This window comes from Erinaceus europaeus, chromosome 15, assembly GCF_950295315.1.
Source record: "Erinaceus europaeus chromosome 15, mEriEur2.1, whole genome shotgun sequence".
Classification (NCBI taxonomy): domain Eukaryota; kingdom Metazoa; phylum Chordata; class Mammalia; order Eulipotyphla; family Erinaceidae; genus Erinaceus; species Erinaceus europaeus.
Window position 1 is genome coordinate 18,636,137 of NC_080176.1, and position 25,391 is coordinate 18,661,527.

At 47.3% G+C, this 25,391-nt stretch overlaps 1 protein-coding gene and 1 long non-coding RNA gene across 2 annotated transcripts; one reads left to right on the forward strand and one right to left on the reverse strand.

Annotated features, from left to right (window-relative positions):
* Window positions 1-8: 8 nt before the first annotated feature.
* Window positions 9-15,664, forward strand: LOC132533108 (uncharacterized). Its single transcript, XR_009544995.1, has 3 exons — window positions 9-305; window positions 2,464-2,515; window positions 15,577-15,664. It is a non-coding gene; the product is annotated as an uncharacterized LOC132533108 (long non-coding RNA).
* ZG16 (zymogen granule protein 16) lies at window positions 12,567-14,557 on the reverse strand. Its single transcript, XM_007536152.2, has 3 exons — window positions 14,502-14,557; window positions 14,213-14,345; window positions 12,567-12,952 (listed from the first exon to the last, which is right to left on the reverse strand). Exons 1-3 carry the CDS (start codon window positions 14,554-14,556, stop codon window positions 12,637-12,639), a joined length of 504 nt encoding a protein of 167 aa, XP_007536214.1. The 5' UTR covers window position 14,557; the 3' UTR covers window positions 12,567-12,636.
* Window positions 15,665-25,391: the final 9,727 nt, after the last annotated feature.

The following is a 25,391-nucleotide window of genomic DNA, read 5'->3' on the forward strand; positions in this document are numbered from 1 at the left end:
TTGGGCGCTATTGTGCGCCGCCGCCACTGCACTCCTTCAGGGCAGACTTCCGGTTTGTTTCTGCTGGACCGGGACTGTCAAATTGTATATGTGTCCCCTTTATGTCGCATGACTGAATCAAGGAGACCAAGTGGGGTGTGAATTGTTTGTTTCTTGTGACCAGGGCTTCACGCTCAGAACGGACTCTTGGACTTTATCCAATACAAAGAGACGGAGCGAGAGAGGGACACCTGCACCACCGTCAGTGCGGTGGGGGCCGCGCTCCAACCCGAGTCGCATAAATGGCAAAGCAGGTTTCTTCGCAGGTGAGTTATCTTGTCGAGGTTTATTATTATTATTATTATTATTTTAATCAGAGCAATGCTGAGCTCTAGCTTATGTAGCGCTAGGGATTGAACTTGGAATTTCAGGTGCCTTAGGTATGGAAATTTGTTTTGCTCCTGAGGCACTATCTCCTGGCTCCAATTTCCTAATTCTATAAGCTTAGAGCAAGAGAGGCAAAAAGGAGAGACTCCAGTGCCCAGTCCATCACCCACGCAGTGCCCTCTGGTGCTGTCCATGGTGCTCCCATGTGCTAGGGATCGAACCTAGGGCCTCTGGATGCTAAGTGCTTTACCCTCTGAGCTATCGCCTACTACCAAAAAATAGGATTTAAAATCGTTACTTAAAAATTTTATTAGTTATTTAAAAATGATCTATAACACCATAAGATAACAGAGGTATGACTCCACACTGTTCCCACCACCAGAGTTCTGTGACCCCGCTCCCTCCATTGGAATTGCAGGAGCTCTTCCAAGGTTGCAGATGTGTGTTAACTATTATTTCTATAACTTTCTGTCTATACATATATTTGTTCCAAAATTCTCTCTTTTCCTCTTCCTCTTTCTTTCTTTCTTTTTTTCTTTCTTTCTTTCTTCCTTTCGCCTCCAGGGTTATCGGTAGGACTCGGTGCCTGCTCTTCGAATCCACTGCTCCTGGAGGCCATTTTTCCCATTTTATTGCCCTTGTTGTAGTTGTTATTGTTGTTGTAGTTGCTGCTGTTGGATAGGACAGAGAGAAATCGAGAGGGAAGAGGAAAACAGAGAGGGGGAGAAAAAGACGCCTGCAGACCTGCTTTGCCGCTTGCGAAGTGACCCTGGTGGGGAGCTAGGGGCTCGAACCTGGATCCTTACGCCAGTCCTTGTGCTTTGCACCATGGGCACTTAACCTGCTGCGCTACTCCTGGAACCAAAATTCTTTATGGAATGCAGAAGGTGGAAGGTCTGGCTTCTGTAATTGCTTCTCCACTGGACATGGGTATTGACAGTTTGATCCATACACCCAGGCTAGCCTCTTTCTTTTTTTCTCTCTTTCTTTTCTTTTTTTTAAGCATTTTATTTTATTTAAATATTTATTTTATTTATTTATTCCCTTTTTTGCCCTTGTTTAATTGCTGTAGTTATTGTTATTGATGTCATTGTTGTTGGATAGGACAGAGAGAAATGGAGAGAGGAGGGGAAGACAGAGAGAGGAAGAGAAAGACAGACACCTGCAGACCTGCTTCATAGCCTGTGAAGCGACTCCCCTGCAGGTGGGGAGCCGGGGGCTCAAACATTTTTTTCCCCTTTTTTCTAGAGCACTGCTCAGCTCTGGCTTATGGAGGTGTGGGGGCTTGAACCTAGGAGTTTGGAGCCTAGGCATGAGAGTCTGTTTGCATAACCATTATGCTATCTGCCCTCTGCCCTCTTTAAAAAAAATTTTTTGGGGGGGGCATTAATGTTTATAGTCAACAGTAAATACAGTAGTTTGTACATGCATAACATTTCCACATAACACTACAAGCCTCACTAGGTCCTCCTCTGCCATCATGTTTCAGGACCTGACCCCTTCCCCCACCCCCAGAGTCTTTTACTTTGGCGCAGTACACCAGCTCCAGTCCAAGTTCTGCTTAGTGTTTTCTGATCTTGTTTTTCAACTTCTGCCTGTGAGTGAGATCATCCCATATTCATCCTCTGTTTGATTTACCTCATATAACATGATTCCTTCAGTCTCCATCCAAGATGGGCTAAAAACAGTGAAATCACTATTTTTAATAGCTGAGTAGCATTCTATTGTGTCTATAGACCACGACTTGCTCAGCCACTCATCTGTTGTTGGACACCTGGGTTGCTTCCAGGTTTTGGCTATTACAAATTGTGCTGCCAAGAACATATGTGTACACAGATCTTTTTGGATGGGTGTGTTAGGTTCCTTAGGATATATCCCCAGGAGAGGAATTGCAGGGTCATAGGGTAGGTCCATTTCTAGCCTTCGGAGAGTTCTCCAGACTGCTCTCTACAGGGGTTGGACCAATTGACATTCCCACCAGCAGTGTAGGAGGGTTCCTTTGGCCCCACAACCTCTCCAGCTTTTGTTGCTGCTACTTTTTCTGATGTATGACTTTCTCACAGGATTGAAGTGATATCTCATTGTCTTTATTTGCAGTGACTTGGAGCATTTTTTCATATGTTTGTCAGCCTTTTGGATCTCTTCTATGGTAAATATCTTGTTCATATACTCTCCCTATTTTCGGATGGCGTCATTTGTTTTCTTGTTGCTGAGTTTGGTGAGCTCTTTATATATTTTGGTTATTGGCCTCTTGTCTGATGTATGGAAATGTAAAAATCTTATCCCATTCTGTGAGGGGTCTCTTTGATTGGGTAGTAGTGTTTTCTTTTGCTTTGCAGAAGCTTTTTAATTTGATGTAGTCCCATTGGTTTATTTTTGTTTTAGTCTTTGTAACTACATTCATTTCATTGAAGATGCCTTTAAAATTTATATGAAGAAGAGTTCTGCCAATATTTACCTCTAAGTATATGATAGTTTCTTGTTTAACATCTAATTCCTTGATCCACTTGGAATTTACTTTTGTGTTTGGCAAAATATAGTGGTTTAGTTTCCTTCTTCTGCACATTCCAACCCATTTTTTTCCAACACCATTTGTTGTAGAGATTCCCCTTTCCCCATTTAATAGTCTGGGCACCGTTGTCAAAGATTAGATGTCTATAGGTGTGTACCCCAACCTGCTTCTGTCTTTCCCTAATGGGATAGGACTCTGGAGAAGTGAGGTTCTGGGACACATTGATGAGGTTGTCTGTCCAAGGATAGAATCATAGTAGCATCTGCAACCTGGTGGCCATTTAAACTTTTTTTTTTTTATTAATGTGCCTGATAGGACAGAGAGAAATTGAGAAGGGAAGGAGAGAGAGAGAGAGATGCCTGCAGCTTGCTTCACAGCTTCTGAAGCTTCTCCCCACCCCCTGAAAGAGGGGGCAGAGGACAACCAGGGACTTCACACATGTGTGCTTTACTGGTTGTACCACTGCCTGGCCACAAAGAAGTGGGGTCTTTCAATTCCAAAGATGCCCACCTACTTCCAGCACACCTGCTTATTTTATGTTTAATAATTGTAATCCAGAAGCTGTGGAGAGCAGCAGAAAGTGACAAAAACTTATTAGAACAACCTAGAATTACAATGGTAATGGGGCCATGTGCTGGGGCTCCCAGTTGAGCACACATCACCATGCACAAGGACCCAGGTTCAAGGCCTGGTCTCCCCACCTGCAGGGGGGAAGCTTCACGAGTAATGGAGCAGTACTGCAGGTGTCTCTCCTCTTTCTATCCCCCTCCCCCCTTTTTTGCATAATTTCTAAATTTATTTTTCTTTATTGAGGGGATTCATGGTTTACAGTCAACAGTAAAATACAGTAGTTTGTACATGTGTAACATTTCTCAGTTTTCCACATAACAATTCAAACCCCATTAGGTTCCCCCCCTCCGATTTCTCTCTGTCCTATCAAATACAAATAAAGAAAGAAAGGAAGGAAGGGAAAAAATGATCACCAGGAGCAGTGGATTTACTGCAGGCACTGAGCCCCATCAATAACCCTGGTTGCAATTACAAAGTAAATAAATAAATATGAAAGTTACAGTGGTCATTATAGGAAATGTTTCCTTCCTTCTTCCCTTCCTTCCTTTCACATTACTCAGCTCTGGCTTGTGGTGGTACTAAGAATTGAACCTCAGGCATCAGTCATTTGCAGAACCATTCTGCTGTCTCCCCAGGTCTAGACAACAGCATGTAAGAAGCTGGGGGGGGGGGGGCTGCGTCACTGGTAGGCCGCCTGCCTTGCATGTGTGAGATGCTGGGTTTGAGAGCAACAAAGGAAAACTGGGTGGTAGAGCAAATGCTTGGTTGTCTCTTCCGAAGGAAAGAAAGAAAGAAAGAAAGAAAGAAAGAAAGAAAGAAAGAAAGAAAGAAAGAAAAAGATGAAATGCTGTAAAAAAAAATTAGGCCCAGAGGACCAGGCGATGTTGCAGTGGTAGAGTTTTAGTCTCGCAAGTACATCCAGACTTCCATCCCTGGCACCACATATTCAGTACTGCTCCGGCTACTTCTCCCCCTCCCTCCTTTCCCCTCCTCTTCTGTGGATTATGAAATAAGGTGTTGCTGTTGTTGTTGTCGTTGTTATTGGGTTAGGGAGGTGGCTTAGCAGTGGAGGGCATGGGTTAACCCAGGATTCAATCTCCTGCACAACATTAAAAAAAAAAAAAAAACACTTGAATGCCCTGGGAAGTGGCACAGAGGGCTGTGCACCTAACTTCCTAACTTGCAAGCATGAAGTTTCAAGTCAGATTCCCAGCATCCAATATGCAGGGTGGCGTGCTGGTTCTAGAGCGCGAGATCTCTCTCAAATAAGTTAATACTGAAAAAATAATAACAGGGGCCAGGTGGTGGTGCACCCGGTTGAGTGCACATGTTACAATGTGCAAGGACCCAGGTTCGAGTCCCCAGTCCCCACTGACGGGGAAAGCTTCATGAGTGGTGAAGCAGTGCTGCAGGTGTCTCTCCGTTTCTCTCCCTCTCTGTCTCCTCCCTCCCCTCTCGATTTCTGGCTGTCTCTATCCAGTAAATAAATAAAGATAATAAAAAATTTAAACAATAAGTAGAATTACTCTTTTTTTTTAATTTTCCTTATTGGGGGATTAATGTTTTACAGTTGATAGTAAATGCAATAGTTTGTATGCATACCATTTCTCAGTTTTCCACATAGCAATACAACCCCGACTAGGTCATCCTTTAGAATTACTCCTTAAAGTAAGGGTTCCATGGCCCGGGAGTGGTGCAGTAGATAAAGTGTTAAGACTTTCACACATGAGGTCCCAAGTTCATTCCTTGGCATCACATGTGCCAGGGTGATGCTCTGATTCTCTCTCACTCTCTCTTCACCTGTCTCTCATAAATAAATACATATGTTTAAAGCATTTAAATAGTAAGGTAAGTAAGGTTCCCATGACCACTGAAGTGACTTAGCAAGTACAGAGAGAACCCGACTTGCCTGCAGGAAGCCCTGGATTTGATCCCTGGCACTAAAGTGCTTTGGCAGGTGCTCTGATACCCCTCTCAATAAATAAATAAACAAGCAAACAAACTGTGGCCCAAGAGGTGGTACAGTAGTGTTGGACTCTCAGGTCCGGGTAGTGGTGTGTGTGTGAGTGTGTGTGTGTGTGTGTGTGTGTGTGTGTGTGTGTGTGTGTGTGTGTGAGAATGTGTGTGTGTGTGTGAGAATGTGTGTGTGTGTGTGAGTGAGTGTGTGTGGGTATGTGTGTGTGTGTGTGTGAGTGTGTGTGAGTGAGTGTGTATGTGTGAGTGTGTGTGTGTGAGTGAGTGTGAGTGTGTGAGTATGTGTGTGTGTGAGTGAGTGTGTGTGTGAGTGAGTGTGAGTGTGTGTGAGTGAGTATGTGTGTGAGTGTGTGTGTGTGTGAGTGTGAGTGTGTGTGAGTGAGTGTGAGTGTGTGTGAGTGAGTATGTGTATGTGTGTGTGTGTGTGTGTGTGTGTGTGTGAGTGTGTGTGAGTGTTTGAGCACACACATTACAATGAGCAAGGAACAGGGTTCGAGCCCCCAGTCCCCAAGTGCAGGGGGAAAGCTTTGTGAGTGGTGAAGCAGGGCTGCAGGTGTCTCTGTCTCCTCTATTCTCTCGATTTCTGGCTGTCTCTATCCAACAAATAAAGATAATTGAAATTATGTATACAAAAAAGCATTAGACTCTCAAGCATGAGGTCCTGATTTTGATCCTTGGCATCAAATGTGCTAGAGTGATGCTCTTTTTTAAATATAATTTTTATTATTATTATTTGTCTCCAGGGTTATTAATGGGATTCCATAACTACAGGATTCCACTCTTTTCTTTCTATGATAGTGTCTCACTCGAGAGAAACACAGAAGAGACATCGCAGCATGACTCCACTATTTATAAAGTACCCACTGTGTAGGTGCTCTCATGTGGTGGCAGGGGGCTTGAACTTGGATTCTCAAGTGTGGTAAGAGTGTGTTCTCATGGTGTCTGGGAGGTGGTGCAATGATAAAGCTTTGGACTCTCAAGCATGAGGTCCTGAGTTTGATCCCCGGCAGCACATGTGCCAGAGTGATGTCTGGTTCTTACTCTCTCCTTCTGTCTTCCTCATTAATAAATAAAATCTTAATGAAAACAAAACGAGGGGGTCGGGCGGTAACACAGCTGGTTAAGTGCACGTGGCGCAAAGCACAAGGACCAGCATAAGGATCCCGGTTCAAGCCCCGGCTCCCCACCTGCAGGGGAGTCGCTTCACAGATGGTGAAGCAGGTCTGAAGGTGTCTATCTCTCTCTCCCCCTCTGTCTTCCCCCTCCTCTCTCCATTTCTCTCTGTCCTATCCAAAAAACGACATCAATAGCAACGATAATAATAACCACAACGATGATAAAAACAACCAGGGTAACAAAAGGGAAAAAATGGCCTCCATGAGCAGTGGCTTTGTGATGCAAGCACCGAGCCCCAGCAATAACCCTGGAGGCAAAACAAACAAAAAAACCCAAATAAATGAGTGTGTTCTCTGCCAGATGCACCATCTCCCAGTTAAAAGAAATAAAATAAATAAAGGGCTCCCAAATGAAATAGAATGGCATGCTTATTTTAGTTGGTATGCAGAAGCTTCTAAAAGGCCTTAAAGTCCAAAATAGGCCTCTTAAGAGATGGTTTCCTAAAGGGTAATAAATTTTTAAAAATTTATTTATTCCCTTTTGTTGCCCTGTTGTTTTATTGTTGTAGTTATTGATGCCATTGTTGTTGGATAGGACAGAGAGAAATGGAGAAAGGAGGGGAAGACAGAGAGGGGGAGAGAAAGATAGACACCTGCAGACCTGCTTCACCGCCTGTGAAGCGACTCCCCTGCAGGTGGGGAGCCGGGGGCTCAAACCAGGATCCTTACATCAGTTCTTGTGCTTTGCGCCACGGGTGCTTAACCTGCTGTGCTACTACCCGACTCCCTGGGTAATAAAAAATTAAAGACACAGTGCTATAAAAAAGGAAAGAGTACAGGACCAATGTGACTCCAGCTTCTCCCTTCATCCACACACTCAGGTTTCTCTCTCTCTCTCTCTCTTTTAAATTTTTTATTATCTTTATTTATTTATTGGATAGAGATAGTCAGAAATTTAGAGGAATGGGGGGCTGCAGCACTGCTTCACTACTTGTGAAGCTTTCCCCCTGCAGGTGGGGACCAGGCGCTTGAACCTGGGTCCATGTGCATTGTAACATGTGCACTCAACCAGGTGTGCTACCACCCAGCCCCCCCGCACTCAGGTATTTTTAATCCTGCCTTTCCCCCTCTGAAGGGACTATTGACCAATGTTTCGTTTATTTTGTTTTGTTTTTTATTTTTATTTTTTTAAAAGATTTTATTTATTTATGAGAAAGATAGGAAGAGAGAGAAAGAACCAGACATCTCTCTGACACATGTGCTGTCAGGAATCGAACTCAAGACCTCATGCTTGAGAGTCCAAAGTTTTACCACTGCGCCACCTCCCGAGCCACTGTTTTGTTTTTTTAAACCAGAGATCAGCTCTGGCTTATGGTGGTGTGGGGGATTGAACCTGGGACCACGAACCCTCAGGTATGAACATCTTTGGCATAACCACTATGCTATCTCCCTGGAAAACTAGTTATTTCTTAAAAGATACTAAGCACTATTGCAGCAGACGAATCTCCTTGGGCATTTTTTTTTTTTCTCCTTGGGCATTTTAACCCTTGTCCAATTAATTAACTAAGGACTATTATTAAGGAATTTCTTTTTTTGTGGTCCGGGAGGTGACGCAGTGGATAAAGTATTGGACTCTCAAGAGTGAGTTCCTGAGTTCAGTTCCTGGCAGTACATATACCAGAGTGCTGTCTGGTTCTTTCTTCTCCTACTTTCTCATTAATGAATAAAATCTTTAAAAAAAGAAAGAAAAGAAAAGAAAGAGAAAGTTGAATAGGAATTTAGATTTTTTTAAAAAAGAATTTCATCTTTATTTACTTTTTTATTTTATTGGGGGGTAATGGTTTACAGTAAATACAGTTGTTGGTGCATGTGTAAAAATTTCTCAGTTTTCTGCAACACACCCCCAGCCTAGGTCCCCCTCCACCAGTTAAGGAATTTGGTGTAATACACCAGTTAAGGAATTTCTTCTTTTTTTAAAAAATATTTATTTATTCCTTTTTGTTGCCCTTGTTTTATTGTTGCAGTTATTATTGTTGTTATTGATGTCGTTGTTGGATAGGACAGAGAGAAATGGAGAGAGGAGGGGAGACAAAGAGGGGAGAGAAAGATAGACACTTAACTGCTTGTGAAGCGACACCCCTGCAGGTGGAGAGCTGGGGGCTCGAACTGGGATCCTTACTCTGGTCCTTGTGCTGTGCGCCACGTGTGGTTAACCCGCTGCACTACCACCCGACTCCAAGGAATTTCTTAAACCTCAGGAGTATCTCCATTTTTCTGTTTGTTCAGGAAGAATTTAGAGCATAGGTATCTATGACCTTGGGCTGTGAGGTCTTTATCTGTTTGAACACATTTGGCAGGACCTGACAAAGCCCCAAACTGGATGTAGGGAGCAGAATGGCAGAAGTCCAAGGATGCCATTTGAGATACTCAGTCTTCACCTGTCCCCCTCAGGGACTGTTAAGAAGCTCACAAAACAGCACGTGATCTCTTTCAGGCGATTCCTGGAGTCTCCCCTGCTCCACTCACTGGCCTCTTATGGAGACACGCAGACACACAGAAGGATGGGGCTTGTGAGGTGCCCGCTTTGCCATGTGTGCAGGCATATCTTGCTACCTGCATGTCGCCCCTGAGTGGTAACATTCAGGCATACACACCTGCACACATTTTTTTTTTTTTTTTTTGGTGGCACCAGGGTCTCACTGAGCAGTCCTACCACTCATGGACTGCTTTTCTTTTTCTCTTCTTTCTTTCTCTACTTACCTCCAGGGTTGTTGCTGCAAACCCACTTTTCCTGGTGGCCATTTTTTCCATTTTTATTGGGTAGAACAGAGAGAAATTGAAACGGAAGGGGGAGGTAGAGAGGAAGAGAGAGGTCTGGGAGGTGGTGCAGTGGATAAAGCATTAGACTCTCAAGCGAAGCGTGAGGTCCTGAGTTCAGTCCCCAGCAGCACATGTACCAGAGTGATGTCTGGTTCTTTCTGTCCTCCTATCTTCTTCATGAATAAATAAAATCGTTAAACAAAAAATAGAGGGAGAGAAATACCTGCAGATCTACTTCACTGCTTGTTAAGTGTCTCCCCTGCAAGTGGGGAGCCAGGAACTCGAACCCATCCTCACCTGGGCCCTTGAGCTTAGTATTATGTGCACTTAACTGGGTACGCCACCGACTGGCCTCATTCTATTCCATTCCGTTCCGTTCCATTCCATTCCGTTAAGTTCCATACCTTCCCCTTCCCTTCCATCTATCTGTCTGTCTGTCTGTCTATCTGTCTATCTATCTATCTTTCTATTTCACACCGAGAGAGAGAGAGAGGAAGAGATGCCACAGCAGCACACATCATCCCTGGAGTTTTCCTTGATGCCGTGGCACTCCCATGGGGTGCCAGGGGTCCAACCCAAGCCTCCTGTGTGGTAAGGTCCTCGCTTGCCTTGGTGAGCTGCTTCTGGTGCCCTATGACAGACCTGAGGGCCCATTTTTCTTCCTCTGGCTGTCTTGGCTTCATTCAGCAAGTGTGAGCAGGCGGGCAGCATAGTTCACCTGGGACCTGGCTAGTGTGCTTATTTGGCCGCACCACAACCTGTGTTCAAGATGGTTCCTCACACACACATGTGAGGAGGCTTCAGTGCCCCCCATATGAAAAAAGTCACCCAACCTGCTCAACCTTTTCTGCAGGGTTTACCCTGAGATTAATGGATTGATAAAAAAAAAAAAACAGAATAGGAGCCTAGGTGGTGGTGCACCTGGTTGAGCGCACATGTTACAATGCTCAAGGACCCGGGTTTGAGGCCCTAGTCCCCACTTACAGGGGGAAAACTTTGCAAGTGGTGAAGCAGGGCTGCAGGTGTCTCTCTGCCTCTCCCTCTCTATTACTTCCTTCCCTCTGGATTTCTAGCCGTCTCTATCCAATAAATAAGGTAAATATTATAAAAAGAGAGTGGTCCAGGAGGTGGTGCAATAGAAATTCTTAAACAAAAAAAAAAGATTTAAAAAAGACAATAGGAGGGGAGACCCTCAGGTCTGAATGAATTTTTTTTTTCTTTTTGCCTCTAGGGTTATTGCTGTGGCTCTGTGCCTGCACTACAAATCCATTGCTTCTGGAGGCCATTTCCCTCTTCCCCTTTTTTTTGCCTTTGTTGTTGGATAAAACAGAGAGGGAGAGAGAAATAGACACCTGTAGACCTACTTCACCGTTTGTGAAGCAACCCCCCTGCAGGTGGGGATCCTTGCGCCAGTCCTTCCACTCCATGCCAGTACGTTTAACCTGCTGTAATACCTCCCAGCCCCTCTGAATGAACTCTTGACATAGTTCATTACTTGAAATGAACCTTAAAGCAAAACCACAATGAAAATGTTCAAGCTGACGGCTTTACAATTAGAACAGCTCCAAGGCCAGACCTGAGAGAACACCAGAACTCCTCACACCCTGCTCTGCTAGGGGTCTGCCATCTAGCAGGGGGGCCAAGGACCATTGTTTCATTTGTATTCAACTGGGACGCTGCACACTTACTGTCCCCAAAGGCTGGAAGTTCCTCTGAAAACTTCAGCTTGATTGCCCACATTTTTACCCCCAAAGGGAGGCCTTCATGTGGGTTCTCTGGCAAATGTTCTGAGTAGTTCCCCCACTCCACTTTTTTTTTTTTTTAATATCTGTCTTTAGCTTTATTGAGAGATATAGGGATACAGAGGAAAACCAGAGCACTGATCAGATCTGGCTTATGGTGATGTCGGGGATTGAACCTGGGACCTTGGAGCCTCAGCTTGAAAGTCTTTCACATTACTGTTATGCTGTCTCCCCAGCCCACCACCTAAACGGTCAAGGGGAATCAAAATCAATGGAGAAGGAAAACAGAGCAGCTAGGCTGCCACCATTGTGGCTCCTCAGTGTTTCTGCTACTGCTCCACGAAGCACCTACACATAACTGCGCTTCGTCTAGTTGGACAGAGCTGCGACTGGCATTCCCTGTGATGTCAGTGATCTGTGGGAAGCAATGAGTAACCTCTACCCACAGACAGATATTTGCACACAATACAATTTTAGGACCGGGAACTTGAAGCCTAAGAATTATTTGAGTCAACTTTCTTTTATATATATATATTTTTTTTTCCTTTTGTTGCCCTTGTTTTATTGTTGTTGTTATTGATTTAGTCACTGTTGGATAGGACAGAGAGAAATGGAGAGAGGAGGGGAAGACAGAGGGGGGAGAGAAAGAGAGACACCTGCAGACCTGCTTCACCGCCTGTGAAGTGACCCCCCTGCAGGTGGGGAGCCAGGGGCTGGAACCACCGGTCCTTGAGCTTTGCGCCGCGTGTGCTTAACCCGCTATGCTAACGCCCGACTCCCTTGAGTCAACTTTCTGTCTATGTTGAATGTATCGTTCATCCTAGAGCTACCCCTAAACTCTAACCAACTACTTAAGTTAACTGGAGAATGCAGTGGAGACCTCCCCCACTCTGAACAGGGGTGGTGCTGGCAGGACGGAAGCTGCTGAGGTGGTGGCTTCCTCAGGGAAGAACCCAGTTCTGAGAGAAGTCAGCAAGAACACTAGTGTTTGTGGCAAAATGGAAGGACTGGGTAATAGGTAGTAGGACAGAGTCCTTGGCACAAACTTAGCTAAACTCTGGGAGTCAGGTGACTTCTGGGCAAGAAACCAGAATAATGGAATAATAGGCCAGGTAGCCCAGGTACACCAGTTGGGTGAAGTTCAGGGGAAAGAGGAGACAGCTGTTGGAGGCAAGGAGAAAGAGGGTTAGAGAGGGAAACATCTGGGACTTAAGCAGTTGGCCACAATCAGGCCTCAACTCCAGTCTGGGCAAACATTCCAGGAACTATTCTTGCAAAGAGCTGGCACAAACCATTGTCTCCTATAGATAAATGGAAAATCTACACCCTTCTCTCGCACCCTCCCACTCTCCCCCTGCCCCTGACCAACAGCCTACAAACAGCCTAAGAGGAGAGCTGCACATGCAGACCAGCGTCAGGACACCCCCACACCGGCTTTAGCCATATCCATTTATTGAGTCACATGGATGGACGTTTGTAGAAAGGGGGCTGTCACCCCCACCACAGCAGCCTTGCCCGCCCGGGAAGCAGCCAGGGCTCAGCAGCTGCTGCAGTCACTGGGGTAGGAGTCCCAGTGAAGGCCAATGGCATTGATGAGGGAGCCAGAACGGCCACTGAAGAACCTCAGCACCGTGTTGGGATACAAGGGGGCAGCGTTGAAACTGGTGCCCGTGTCTTTCCCGAAAGGCAGGTAGCGGCCCTTGTCAGTCACGAAGACCAGCTTCCTCAGGTAGTACTTGTACTTGCCGGACACCTGGATGACTGACTCCCCGGGGTACAGAAAGATCTCCTCCAGGTCCCCCTGCGTGCCTCCCACGTAGTCGCTCCACACCTTGCCATAGCGCACCTGGAGGCTGGGAGGGAGGGGAAGAGGGAGGCAGACGCTGAGTGGGGGCTGGAACTCAGCACCTCTGGCTCCTCACACTGAGACCTTCAAACTGATGACAGGGACAAGTCAGTCCCCTCAGGTCCAGTCACATGAGAGGGTTGAGTGAGCTCCTGGAGATTAAACCAGGCACGTCAGCACCTCGTTTGGCCAATAACTAGCACACGGCCACCCGGTGTCAGAGCTTGGATTTGGTGTCTGTACTTCCTACCTTTGGATAAGAAGCAAAGGTGCTTTCAAATTTCAAATCATTTTTAAAACTTTATTTTACTTGATAGGACAGTGAGAAACATAGAGTGAAATAGGGAAGAGACACCTACAGATGTGCTTCACTGCTTGTGAAGCTTTCCCCCTGCACAAGCAGGGGAGCAGGGGTTTGAACACAGGTCCTTGCATACTGCGATGTGTGCAGTTAACCAGATACAGCACCACCCGGCCCCTCAGTTTTCAAATCTGAAAGGTTCTCATGAGGGGAGAGAGGCTTGACCAAGCTGTCTTAGGATGTAGGTCCAGGATCAGAAAGAAGGAGCGAGATGGACCGGATCTAAGCCAGGCAACTTCTGGGTTCCTGAGCGGTCTTGTCCCCCCCCCCCCCTTGGTCTATGATGTAACTCAAGGCCACTGTGTTGTGGTTTGCAGTAGGCGCGGTTGTCTTGATTGTAGTCCTCTAACTATGTTTGCCTATCACGTTATCTCTGGCACTTGTTGACGTAGGCAGGTGCGGTGCAGGGGCTGGGTGATAACTCAGTGGGTAAAGTGCCAACTTCACCATGTGCGAGGCCCTGGGTACGACCTGGGAGCACCATGAACAACACCCGAGGAGAGACCGGATGGGGAAGCAGTTTCTCTGTGCTCCCTGCCCAGAGACAGCCTGTTTCTCCCTCTCTAAGGATATGAATAAGATTAGGCTGGAAAATACCTCTGCAATATGTCCTGTGTGAAAGGTTATTGGTCATTTCCCAGCAATGCATTAAAAAAAAAAGACATAGAGAAGTGACCCAAATTGAGTGAGTCTTGGATATTTTCTTAGTCCCCCCCCCCCTTTTTTTTTTCCTTTTGACCAGAGTACTGCTCAGCTCTGACTTATGGTGGTGTGGTGTATTGAAGCTGGGACCTAGAAGCCTAAGGCATGGGAAATCTTTAGTATAATAATTAAGCTATCTTCCCCGACCCCAAATTAAGTGAGAGCTTGGATCCTGAAGGCCCCCACAACAAGCAAGGCTCTTACCCCACGATGTAGTATCTGTTCACGCGGATGCGGATGGCGGTGATGGGGCCGTCCATCTGGTTGCCGGAATGAGAGAAGCGCTCTCCGCCACCACCTCCGTACTCACCATTGTAGGAGGAGGTCCGGGGCTGAACTGGAAGGGCGAGTGAGAGGTGGAGGGGAACCCTCCAGAGAGCTGTTTCTCCCCTTCCTGCCCAACTCTACACAAGTCAGCTTCCACACCCCACCTGCGACATCAGCAAGCCCGGACCACCAGCCCCCGAGCTCTGGGCTCCTGGTTCTCACTCACTGGCATTGGCTGAGGCTGAGGCACAGAGAAGGGCCAAGAGAGCAATGAACAGCATCCTGCAGGGGGAGAGACGGAGAGCAAAGGGTCAGCCTCTGCCTCTGACCTCCTTCCTCAGCTCCAGCCCTGCTGGGACCCGGCCATGTTGTCCTTCAGTTCAGTTCTGGCTGCCCCAGTTGGCTAGATAGAGAGAGGGCTGCCCCTGGTCCCTGGCCCTGTTCTGCCAGATGCTGTCTTCCATGTCCTTTATCTTCTGTCACTCCCTGGACTGGTGGTAGCCAACTCTCCTGTCCCTGGTTAAACCAGCCCTGATCCCCTTCTGGATTAATCTGTGGCGACCTTGTTCCCTCCTGACACAGAGGGGACTTTCTAAACAAATGGAGGCTGTTGCCAAAGCAGAGAGGGTTAAACTGACCAAACCAGGAGGCTGGGCACAGCCAGGAGGCTGCTGGCGACACGGCGGCAGAGTGGAAGCCCCTAACTTCATCCTGTTCTCATCAGAAGGGAAGCAGCTTCCTAGAAGCATGCCTTTGTGTTCCCTGGGGCACATTGACTCTGCCAACACCAGTATCACAGCAGGGCTGGTGGAGCTGGGACAGATGGAAAAAACTACACCAGTTGGGACCAGATCAAGATATTCGATCCCAGATACCAGGTCTATTTCTCGGGACTTTCCTCCACTAATATGAATCTAGAGACTTCCATTCTGCCAAGCACCCCATTTTTTCCCCCCAGTCCTTCATCTGAGACACAGACATCTTTGTGCCCAAGTCTAACTCATATCTGAATATGCCCACAGAGTCCTGGTCAGACTTGAGTTTCCCCACAAAGTCAGATGCAGCAGGCATCCCATCACTCCTTTGCCCAGACCTCTGCCACCCCTCACCTTGCAGTTTCAGGTACAAAGTGGGCCCCCCCCAGGAATTCCCTGTTCTTTTATACCAGGCCCAAGCTTTCCTCATGCTATTTATCGTGTGAACCTTACCTCCTGAATAAACAGGGTCAGGTGGAGGGAAGAATCTAGAACATTTAATCTGTCCTCCCAAGAGTTACAGCTGGCAGGTTTGTTCCACTCAAGGTCAAGGCCCGGACTCAGGGGCAACTGAATAAAGGAGGAGCCGTCGACAGAGGAGCCCAGAGCTTTGGGTGAGCCAAGTGACGAGTTATCTTCCGTGTGTGGTCTGCTTGCCTCTCCCCTGGCTGGATGTTCCAGAAGTTTTCCATCTGAAATCCACCACCTTTTGAGACAAACATCATCTTCGCTACACATCTGAAATAGCAATTCTCTTGGAAGACATTGCAGTCCCAACACCTTCCACTTTGGAGTTCCTAAGTGCCAGACATAATTTTCTCTTCTTACATTAATATTTTTAGAGATTTATTTATTTAACAAAAGAGAACTAGAGAGAGAGAGTCACTAGGGTACTGCTCAGGCACATGAAGTGCTAGAAATTGAACCTGGGGCCCTACACATGTAAATCTGCATGCTACACCTACCCCCCCCCCCAGCCTGGTGATTTATTTTTTATTTTTTTCTTTTACCAGAACACTGCTCACCTCTGGCTTATGGTGGTGCAGGAGATTGAACCTAGGACTTGGGAGCCTCAGGCATGGGAGTCTCTTTGCATAACCATTATGCTATCTACCCCCGCTCTGATAATTTATTATTTAGGAAAATCCAAAAAAATATTGAAGAGTTGAAAGAATTACATGTATGCCCAACCATGCAGAGACTACTATGATTAATTTTTTTTTCCTCCAGGGTTATCACTGGGGCTTGGTGCCTACACCACAAATCCACTGCTCCTGGAGGCCATATTTTCCCATTTTTGTTGCCCTTGCCATTATTGTTGCCATTTATATTGTTGTTGTTAGATAGGACAGAGAGAAATTGAGAGAGGAGGGGAGACAGAGAGGGGGAGAGAAAGATAGACACCTGCAGACCTGCTTCACCGCTTATGAAGCGATTCCCCTGCAGGTGGGGAGCCAGTGTCTCAAACCGGGATCCTTCTGCCTGTCCTTGTACTTTGTGCCACATGTGCTTAACCCACTGCACTACCACCCAACTCCCTTTCTGGTGTTTTTAAAAATATGTTTAGGGGGCCAGGCAGTAGCGCAGCAGGTTAAGCGCGCAAAGTGCAAGGACAGGTGTAGGGGTCCCGGTTTGAGCCCCTGGCTCTCCACCTGCAGGGGAGTCGCTTCACAAGCAGTGAAGCAGGTCTGCAGGCATCTGCCTTTCTCTCCCCCTCTCTGTCTTCCCTTTCTCTCTCGATTTCTCTCTGTCCTGTCCAACAACAATGATAAACAACAAGGACTACAAAAAGGGGGAAAAATGGCCTCCAGGACCAGTGGACTCGTAGTGCAGGCACAGAGCCCCAGCAATAACCTTGGAGGAGAAAAAAAAAAACATTAATTTTTTTTTAAATTTCACTGAGAGAGAGAAAGATGCCAAATAACCTCTTAGCCGATCTTGGATGGACCTTGAAAATTTCATGTTATGTGAAATAAGTCAGAAACAGAAGGATGAATATGGGATGATCTCACTCTCAGGCAGAAGTTGAAAAACAAGATCAGAAACGAAAACACAAGTAGAACCTGAAATGTAATTGGCGTATCGCACCAAAGTAAAAGACTGTGGGGTGGGAGCGGGTGGGTGGGGAGAATACAGGTCCATGAAGGATGATAAATGACATAGTGGGGTTGTATTGTTAAATGGGAAACTGGGGAATGTTATGCATGTACAGACTATTGTATTTACTATTGAATGTAAAACATTAATTCCCCAGTAAAGAAATAAAAAAAAAATAAAATAACCTCTCAGCACAGGCGCCTCCCTATTTGATGGCAGAAAACTCCAGAATTCAAACCCAGATCTCTTCAGGCTGCAAATCTACTTCTTAACAAGGATGCTGGGCTGCTTCCCTGTTATCTACCAGCTGGGAAAGTTCTAGGTAGCTCTGAATTTCTCCGTTTTGGGGGGTTGGCAACTGTCTGCTGGGAGCTGTCAGCCCTCACGAGGCCTGTTTGTTTTTTGTGTGGCCAACACAAAAACAGCAAGACAGGGGAGTCGGGCGGTAGCACAGCGGGTTAAGCGCAGGTGGCACAAAGCACAGGGACCGGCATAAGGATCCCGGTTGAGCCCCCGGCTCCCCACCTGCAGGGGAGTCGCTTCACAGGCGGTGAAGCAGGTCTGCAGGTGTCTCTCTCTTCCCCTCTTTGTCTTCCCCTCCTCTCTCCATTTCTCTCTGTCCATCCAACAACGACAACATCAATAACAACTACAACAATAAAACAAGGGCAACAAAAGGGAAAAAATAAATATTTAAAGAAAAAAAGAGACAGCAGGACAGGAAGGCAGGCAGGCACCCCTGGAAGATGCTCACTCCAAAGGCTTTTCCCTGAAAGCAGGTGGCCTACATTCAAAACTGGGTCTCCTCCTTCAGAACAGAGGGGGACACACTGTTTTCTCTCTCTGGTTTGCACTGGGCTATCAGAAAGTCATAACAGTTCTGCATAGAAAAGCACAGAAACATACATCATGATTTTCCTGACAAACCAACTGAACACTGGCCATGGTGGCTTGGAGGTGGTACAAAGCATTGAACTCTCAAGGAAGAGGTCCAGTGTTTGATTCCTGGCATGACATATCTGGTTGTCCTCCCTTCACACGGATTAATAAATCTTAGAACAGAACACTGGTCATCTAGTTTGCTTTTGACCCTCACTGCAATGCTAAAAGTCAGTAGCAAACTATGATTCTACCCTGAACTCCATGAGCAGATGACCTCCCAGTGTGTCCCAGAACCTCACCTCTCCAGAGTCCTTACCTCACTGGGGAAAGAAACAAACAGGCTTGGGGTATAGATCAACCTGCCAATGCCCATGTCCAGCAGAGAAGCAATTACAGAAACCAGAACTCGCAGAAAGAATTTTGGTCCATTCTCCCAGAGGGGGAAAAATGTTAGGGGAAGATTTAGACTAGAGGGCTCTAAACTCCAATTCCATCACAACCCAGAGAGAGGGGGAAAAAAAGGAAAGACATTTGGAAGTAGTAATAAGTGTAGGTGTGACTTAAAATGGAAGAGAAGGCAGGACCACAGGAAAAAAAGAGCAAATGTTTATATGGACACACAAACAGATAGTTATAGAAATAATAGTCAGCCCATATATGTGACCTCAGAGGTGACTGCAGTTTCCAGTGGAGGGAATGGGGACATAGGACTCTGGTGGTGGGGACTGTGTGGAGTTGTCCCCTATTATTTTGTAAATTTCTAAAAAAGATTTTATTAAAAAAAACTTTATTAATGGAAAAGACAGAAGGAGAAAGAGCCAGACAGCACTCTGGTACATGGCTGCTGGGGATCGAACTCGGGACCTCACGCTTGAGAGTCCATTGCTTTACCCACTGCGCCACCTCTTGGACCACTTTTGTAATTTTGTAAATCACTAATATAAAAAGAAAAGAAGTCAGCAAGTAAGGAGAGACCTTCAGGTGCACCTGAGCAGAAGAGCAGCAAGAGAAGGAAAGGGCCTCATGGCTCATCAGCAGTGAGTGGAGGGGCTGGGGAGCTGTTTACCTGGGAGGGTGCCCGCTGTGCCATTTGGGGTGATACTCCAGTATACCGTTATTAGGGTACTGTGCTACTGAGAGAAGCAGCTTTGGTGCTGTGGTGTCATTCCTTCATTCTTTCTCTTATTACCTGAACAAGTTGGCTGGAAGCACTGAAGATCTGGAGAGGAAGAAGAAAGCAAGGAGTGTGGGGGTCGGGCGGTAGTGCAGTGGGATAAGTGCCCAGGGGGCAAAGCGCAAAGACCGCGTGCAAGGATTCGGGCTGGAGTCCTCCGCTCCCCACCTATAGGGGCGTCACGTCACAGGCGGTGAAGCAGGTCTGCAGGTGTCTATCTTTCTCTCCCCCTCTCTGTCTTCCCCTCCTCTCTCCATCTCTCTGTCCTATCCAACAACGAACAACATCAACAATGGCAATAATAACCACAACGAGGCTACAACAAGGGCAACAAAAGGGGGAAAAATGGCCTCCAGGAGCGGTGGATTCATGGTGCAGGCACTGAGCCCAACAATAACCCTGGGGGAAAAAGAAAGAAAGAAAGAAAGAAAGAAAGAAAGAAAGAAAGAAAGAAAGAAAGAAAGAAAGAAAGAGTGGGCTAAGCGCGGTGGTGCATCTGGTTGAGTGCACACATGACAATGTATAAACACCTGGGTCCGAGTCCTGGAGGAGGAACGCTTCATGACTGGTGAAGCAGGGCTGTTGTTATCTCCCTCTCTATCTCCCCCTCCCCTTCCAATTTCTGGCTGTCTCCAACCAACAAGTATAAAAAGAAAATAAATAAAGGGTGTAGCACAGAAATGATCTCCTGCCATCTCCACCCTGGGGTTATTTGTGATGACAGAGAAAAATTGCAGAGAAATGCATACTTTGGAGATCAACCCTTAATCAAGTCTCCCTAGAATACTCAACTGCTTACTTCCAAGTCGACACTCTGTATCAGTTTATTCATAGCTCTCATTGCATCTCACAATTTATTGAATCTATCTACGGAACTGGACACTGAGTTCCTTTAGCTGGCAGACATTCACTCAAGTATTTTAGCAAAAGTTATTCTAGCAGACATCGAGTTTCTCTGGAGTTCAGGGGAGGCTGGACTCAGGACTAGTATGCCCCCCTTTTAAAAAACGTTATTTATTATTTATTCCCTTTTGTTGCCCTTGTTCTTGTAGTTATTATTGTTGTTATTGATGTAATTGTTGTTGGATAGGACAGAGAGAAATGGAGAGAGAAGGGGAAGACAGAGAGGGGGAAAGAAAGATAAGACACCTGCAGACCTGCTTCACCGCTTGTGAAGTGACTCCCCTGCAGGTGGGGGGCTGGGGGCTCAAACTGGGATCCTTAAACCAGTCTTTGCACTTTGTGCCACCTGCGTTTAACACGCTGCACTACTGCTCTACTCCCCATTTATTTATTATTGGATAGAGACAGAGAGAAATTGAGAGGGCAGAGGGAGAAAGAGATGGAAAGGGGCCAGGTGGTGGCGCACCTGGTTGTGTGCACACATTAATTACAGTGTGCAAGAACCCAGGTTCAAGTCCCTGATCTCCACTTGCAGAGGGAGAGCTGCAAGTGGTCAAGTAGTGTTGCAGGTGTCTCTCTGCCTCTTTCCCTCGCTATCACTCCCTTCTCTCTTGATTTCTGGCTGTTTCTATCAAGCAAAATAAAGATAATTTTGAAAAATTTAAAAGAGAGGGAGAGAGAGACATCTGTAACCTTGCTCCACCACTATGAAGCTTTCCTTCTGCAGGTGGGGACCAGGGGCTTGAGCCTGGGTCCTTGCACACTGTAGTGTGAGCGCTTAATCAGGTGCACCACTGACTGGCTCCCCTATTTTTATTTCTTTATTATTGGATAGAGACAGAAATTGAGAGGGGGAGGAGGTAGAGGAAAGAAACACCCACAGCCCTGTTTCACCGCTCATGAAGCTTTTCCTCTGAAGGTGAGGACCAGGGACTTGAACCTGGGTCCTTGCACTGTAATGTGCGCACTTAGCCAGGTGCGCCACAGCCTGGCGCCCTGGCTGCTGCTTACACAGTAGGCACTTGCCATTTATTTAAGTCACTTCCCCTTTATCAGACCCTGCAGAAAATCTGCTGTCTAGTAGACCGTCAAGCATACACTCAGTAAACACTTCATGGTGGTGAATCGTTGATTTGCCTCCACGCTGTGCTGTGAGATGACTCCGGACCCCTACTGTCCCTGACCTTCAGATGAAGCATAAATAGCTAAGTGCTCCCTCAGACAGTGGGGCTCCTGGATCCTGGGGTGTGAATTTGCAGCTGCCACTTTGACTCCAGAGCCTCTCCCCTTAACCCAGAGTTCAAGGGGATACTAGTCCTGGGGCCAGGCGGTGGAGCACCTGACTAAGCATTCATTACAGTGGACAAGGACCCAGGTTCAAGCCCTGGGGTGGTGAAGCAGGTCTGAAAGTGTTCCTCTGTCTCTCTCCTCTATCTCCTGGGTGGTGAAGCAGGGGTGCAGGTGGCTCTCTGTTTCTCTCTCTCCCTTCTCAATGTCTGCCTCTATCCAACAATTAGTTGTGAGGTTAGAGAAAAGCCCTGAACATTGAGAACAGCCGTTAACCCGAAACCAACTATTCCTTGTTTTTCGTAAATATTTCCACCTGTACCCACCCTGTGATAACTATAAAAAGGTGGGATGAAAAGTGATCGGGTCGAAGACTCTCCCCTTGCTTGGAAGAGTGTCGGCGGCCCAAGCTTAAGCTTGGTAATAAAGGTTCTTGCTATTGTATGTGATTCTGGTCTTCTTTGCGTGAGATCAGGACTCGAACCTCTGGGCATAACATAATAAAAATTAAAAAGACAACAAAACAGTGGCCAGAACTCGGTCTGCAGGCTTCTTTGTTCGGCAAGTGGGGACCGAGCTTAAACCTGGGTCCTCACCCATGCCGACGTGCGCTCTGCCGGATGAGACACCCCCTACCCCCCTTTAAACATTATTTTCCAGCTGGGGAGACAGCGTGATGATTCCGCAGCTGACTTTTATGCCTGAGGCTCCCAGGTCACAGGTTCAAGTCCCAGCACCTGTATCAGCCAGGCTAAGCAAGGTTTATTTATTCCATGAGAGCGCACAACTCTCTTCTTTAAGTCAGATCCGCGTTGTCAGTGTCAATCACCACTTGCGGATCCGTCATGGCACCGCCTGCACCGCCTCTTCGTCCCGTTAACCGAGGGCCTGAAGCGCACGGAGGGACAAGGTTCCCAGGAGGCTCCGGCGCCGGGGCCCAGGGAGCGCAGCCGACAGAGCAGGACGGAGCCCCCAGGCCCCCACCCCAGCCCTCCTCCCGCGCCCCGACCTCTCCCGCCGCCCGCGGAGCCCACACCAGGCCCCGGAGGAGCTGCCCCACTGAGCTCCGAACCCAACCACCGCCCGACGCGCCCTGGAGGACCCCAGGTAGCCGCCGCGTCCCGACGCGCGTGCACTACAACCCCGCATTACGCTCCGCTTTTATTTAAATTTCCCGGGACCCACCCCTGCCCCACCCCCCGGATCCACCAATCACAGCTTCGTACGACCGGATGTCGGAGACCCAAAACAGTTCTACAATGATCCCTGGGCGAATAGCGCATGCGCGCACGTGGGCCAACCAATCCTTCCCTTAGGATCCGCGCAGGGAGCTAAGGGACAGAGGCCGTTGGAGGGCGCCGTTGAGCTCCGCCTCTGGGCTTCGTCTCCTTAGAGATTTCTCTTCGTAAAGTCAAACAGTTTTTCTTTCTTTCTGACCTGAGCACTGATCAGTTCTGACTTATGGTGGTGCGGGGGAGTGAACCTGGGATCTCAGTGCCTCAGGGATGAAAGACTTTTTCCAGAACTGCTAAGCCAACACCCTGCCCTAGATGACTTTTTTTTTTTTTTTTTTTTTTTTTTTTTTTTTTTTTTACAAAAAGGAAACACTAGGGAGTCGGGCTGTAGCGCAGCGGGTTAAGCGCAGGTGGCGCAAAGCACAAGGACCGGCATAAGGATCCCGGTTCGAACCCCGGCTCCCCACCTGCAGGGGAGTCGCTTCACAGGCGGTGAAGCAGGTCTGCAGGTGTCTCTTTCTCTCCCTCTCTGTCTTCCCCTCCTCTCTCCATTTCTCTCTGTCCTATCCAACAACGACGACAACAACAATAATAACTACAACAATAAAACAACAAGGGCAACAACAGGGAATAAATAAATAAATAAAAAATATTAAAAAAAAAAAAAAAGGAAACACTAGGAGTCGGGTGGTAGCGCAGCGGGTTAAGCGCACGTGGCATAAAGCGCAGGGACCGGCGCGAGGATCCCGGTTCCAGTCCCCGGCTCCCCACCTGCAGGGGAGTCGCTTCACAGGCGATGAAGCAGGTCTCCCCCTCTGTCTTCCTCTCCTCTCTCCATTTCTTTCTGCCCTATCCAACAACAACGACATCAATAACAATAAAACAAGGGCCACAAAAGGGAATAAATAAATAAATAAATAAATATTTTTAAAAAGGAAACACTGACAAAAACTAAGATAAGAGGGGTACAACTCCACACAGTTCCCACCACCAGAACTCCGTATCCCACCCCCTCCCCTGATAGCTTCCCTATTCTTTATCCCTCTGGAGTATGGACCCAGGGTCATTGTGGGATGCAGAAGGTGGGAGGTCTGGCTTCTGTAATTGCTTCCCCGCTGATAGATGACTCTTTTCTCTAGGGACTGCACTAGTGCTAACAATGCTGGGCCATTTTCAGGGCACTCCTTACTCAGACAGCCCCTGTCCACCCACCTTGAGTGGATGAGATGAGCCAGCCCCCACCCCCCACCAAAAAAAAAAAAATCCCAGGCTTGGGCCATCTCAGGATTTCCCCAGCGGAGGTCACCTCAAGGAGGGGTTTCAATAGCCTGCTGATGACAGCTGTACAGAGGGGGGGGCCAAATGGGTGGTATGTAAAGTCCCCCCCAAATTTATGAGTATCAAAAGGCCGGCTGGGGGTGGACTCTGCGGAATGGAAGGAGTATACATATACACATACAAATACAGAAATACATATACAAATATATACATACAAATACACATACACAAACATGTACACGACACAGGAGCAATGCACAGCTAAACAAGGCTGGGAACCGGCACCCACAGCTGAGTTCTGGCAACAGAACAAACCCTCTGGATTAACTCATAAACAGATCTTGATGCGCTGCCATACTTGTCATCAATCACCTGTGAGGTCGCCTGTGGGATGTCGCCCATAGAGGAGGCTCCCGCTTAGCACCGGTACTGCTCTGAGTAGGGGTCTGTGTGAGACACACGCTCTCAGAGTCTCTCTGACTCCTTTTTTTTTTTTTGCCTTCAGGATTATTGCTGGGGCTCAGTGCCTGCACTATGAATCCACTGTCTTTGGAGACCATTTTTTCCCTTTTGTTGCCCTCGTTGTTTATCGTTGTTGTTATTGCTGTCATTGTTATTGGATAGGACAGAGAGAATGGAGAGAGGAGGGGAAGACAGAGGGGGGAGAAAGATAGATACCTGCAAACCTGCTTCACTGTCTGTGAAGCGACTCCCCTGCAGGTAGGGAGCTAGGGGCTCGAACTGGGATGCTTACGCCGGTCCTTGAGCTTTGCGCATTGTGTGCTTAACCAGCTGCGTTACTGCCCAGCCCCTGATTGATTGATTGATTGATTGATTGATTTTACCAGAACACTAGTTCTGGCTTTTGGTAGTCCGGGGGACTGAACCTAGACTTTGGAGCCCCAGGCTTGAAACTCTGTTTGCGGGAGTCGGGCAGTAGTGCAGTGGGTTAAGCGCATGTGGCACAAATCCCAAGGACCAGTGAAATGATCCCGGTACAAGCCCCCGGCTCCCCACCTGTAGGGGAGTCACTTCACAGACGGTGAAGCAGGTCTGCAGATGTCTTTCTTTCCTCCTCTCTGTTTTCCCCTCCTCTCCCCATTTCTCTCTGTCCTATACAACGATGACATCAATAACAACAACAATAACTACAACAACAATGAAAAACAAGGGCAACAAAAGGGAAAATAAATATAAAATTTTTTTAAAAGTCTGTTTGCATAATCATTATGCTATGTACCCTCTGCTCTGACTTCATTTTTAATTTGTGCAGAAACTGTTATTTTTCCAACTGCTGAGTTGCTGTACCTCCTCCTACCTCTTGCCCCTCCTGCTGCCTGGAGCCCTCAGCTGGGACTCAGGTCCTGGCTGTGCCACCACCACCCCCTGAGCCTCCCCAGCAGGTCACCCACCTCCCGTCCCTGGCTGCTGTCTCCTGTCCCCAGGCGAGTGAGCAGACATGGCCGGTTCCCAGGGACCAGGCTGAGCAGCGGGTAAGCAGAGGT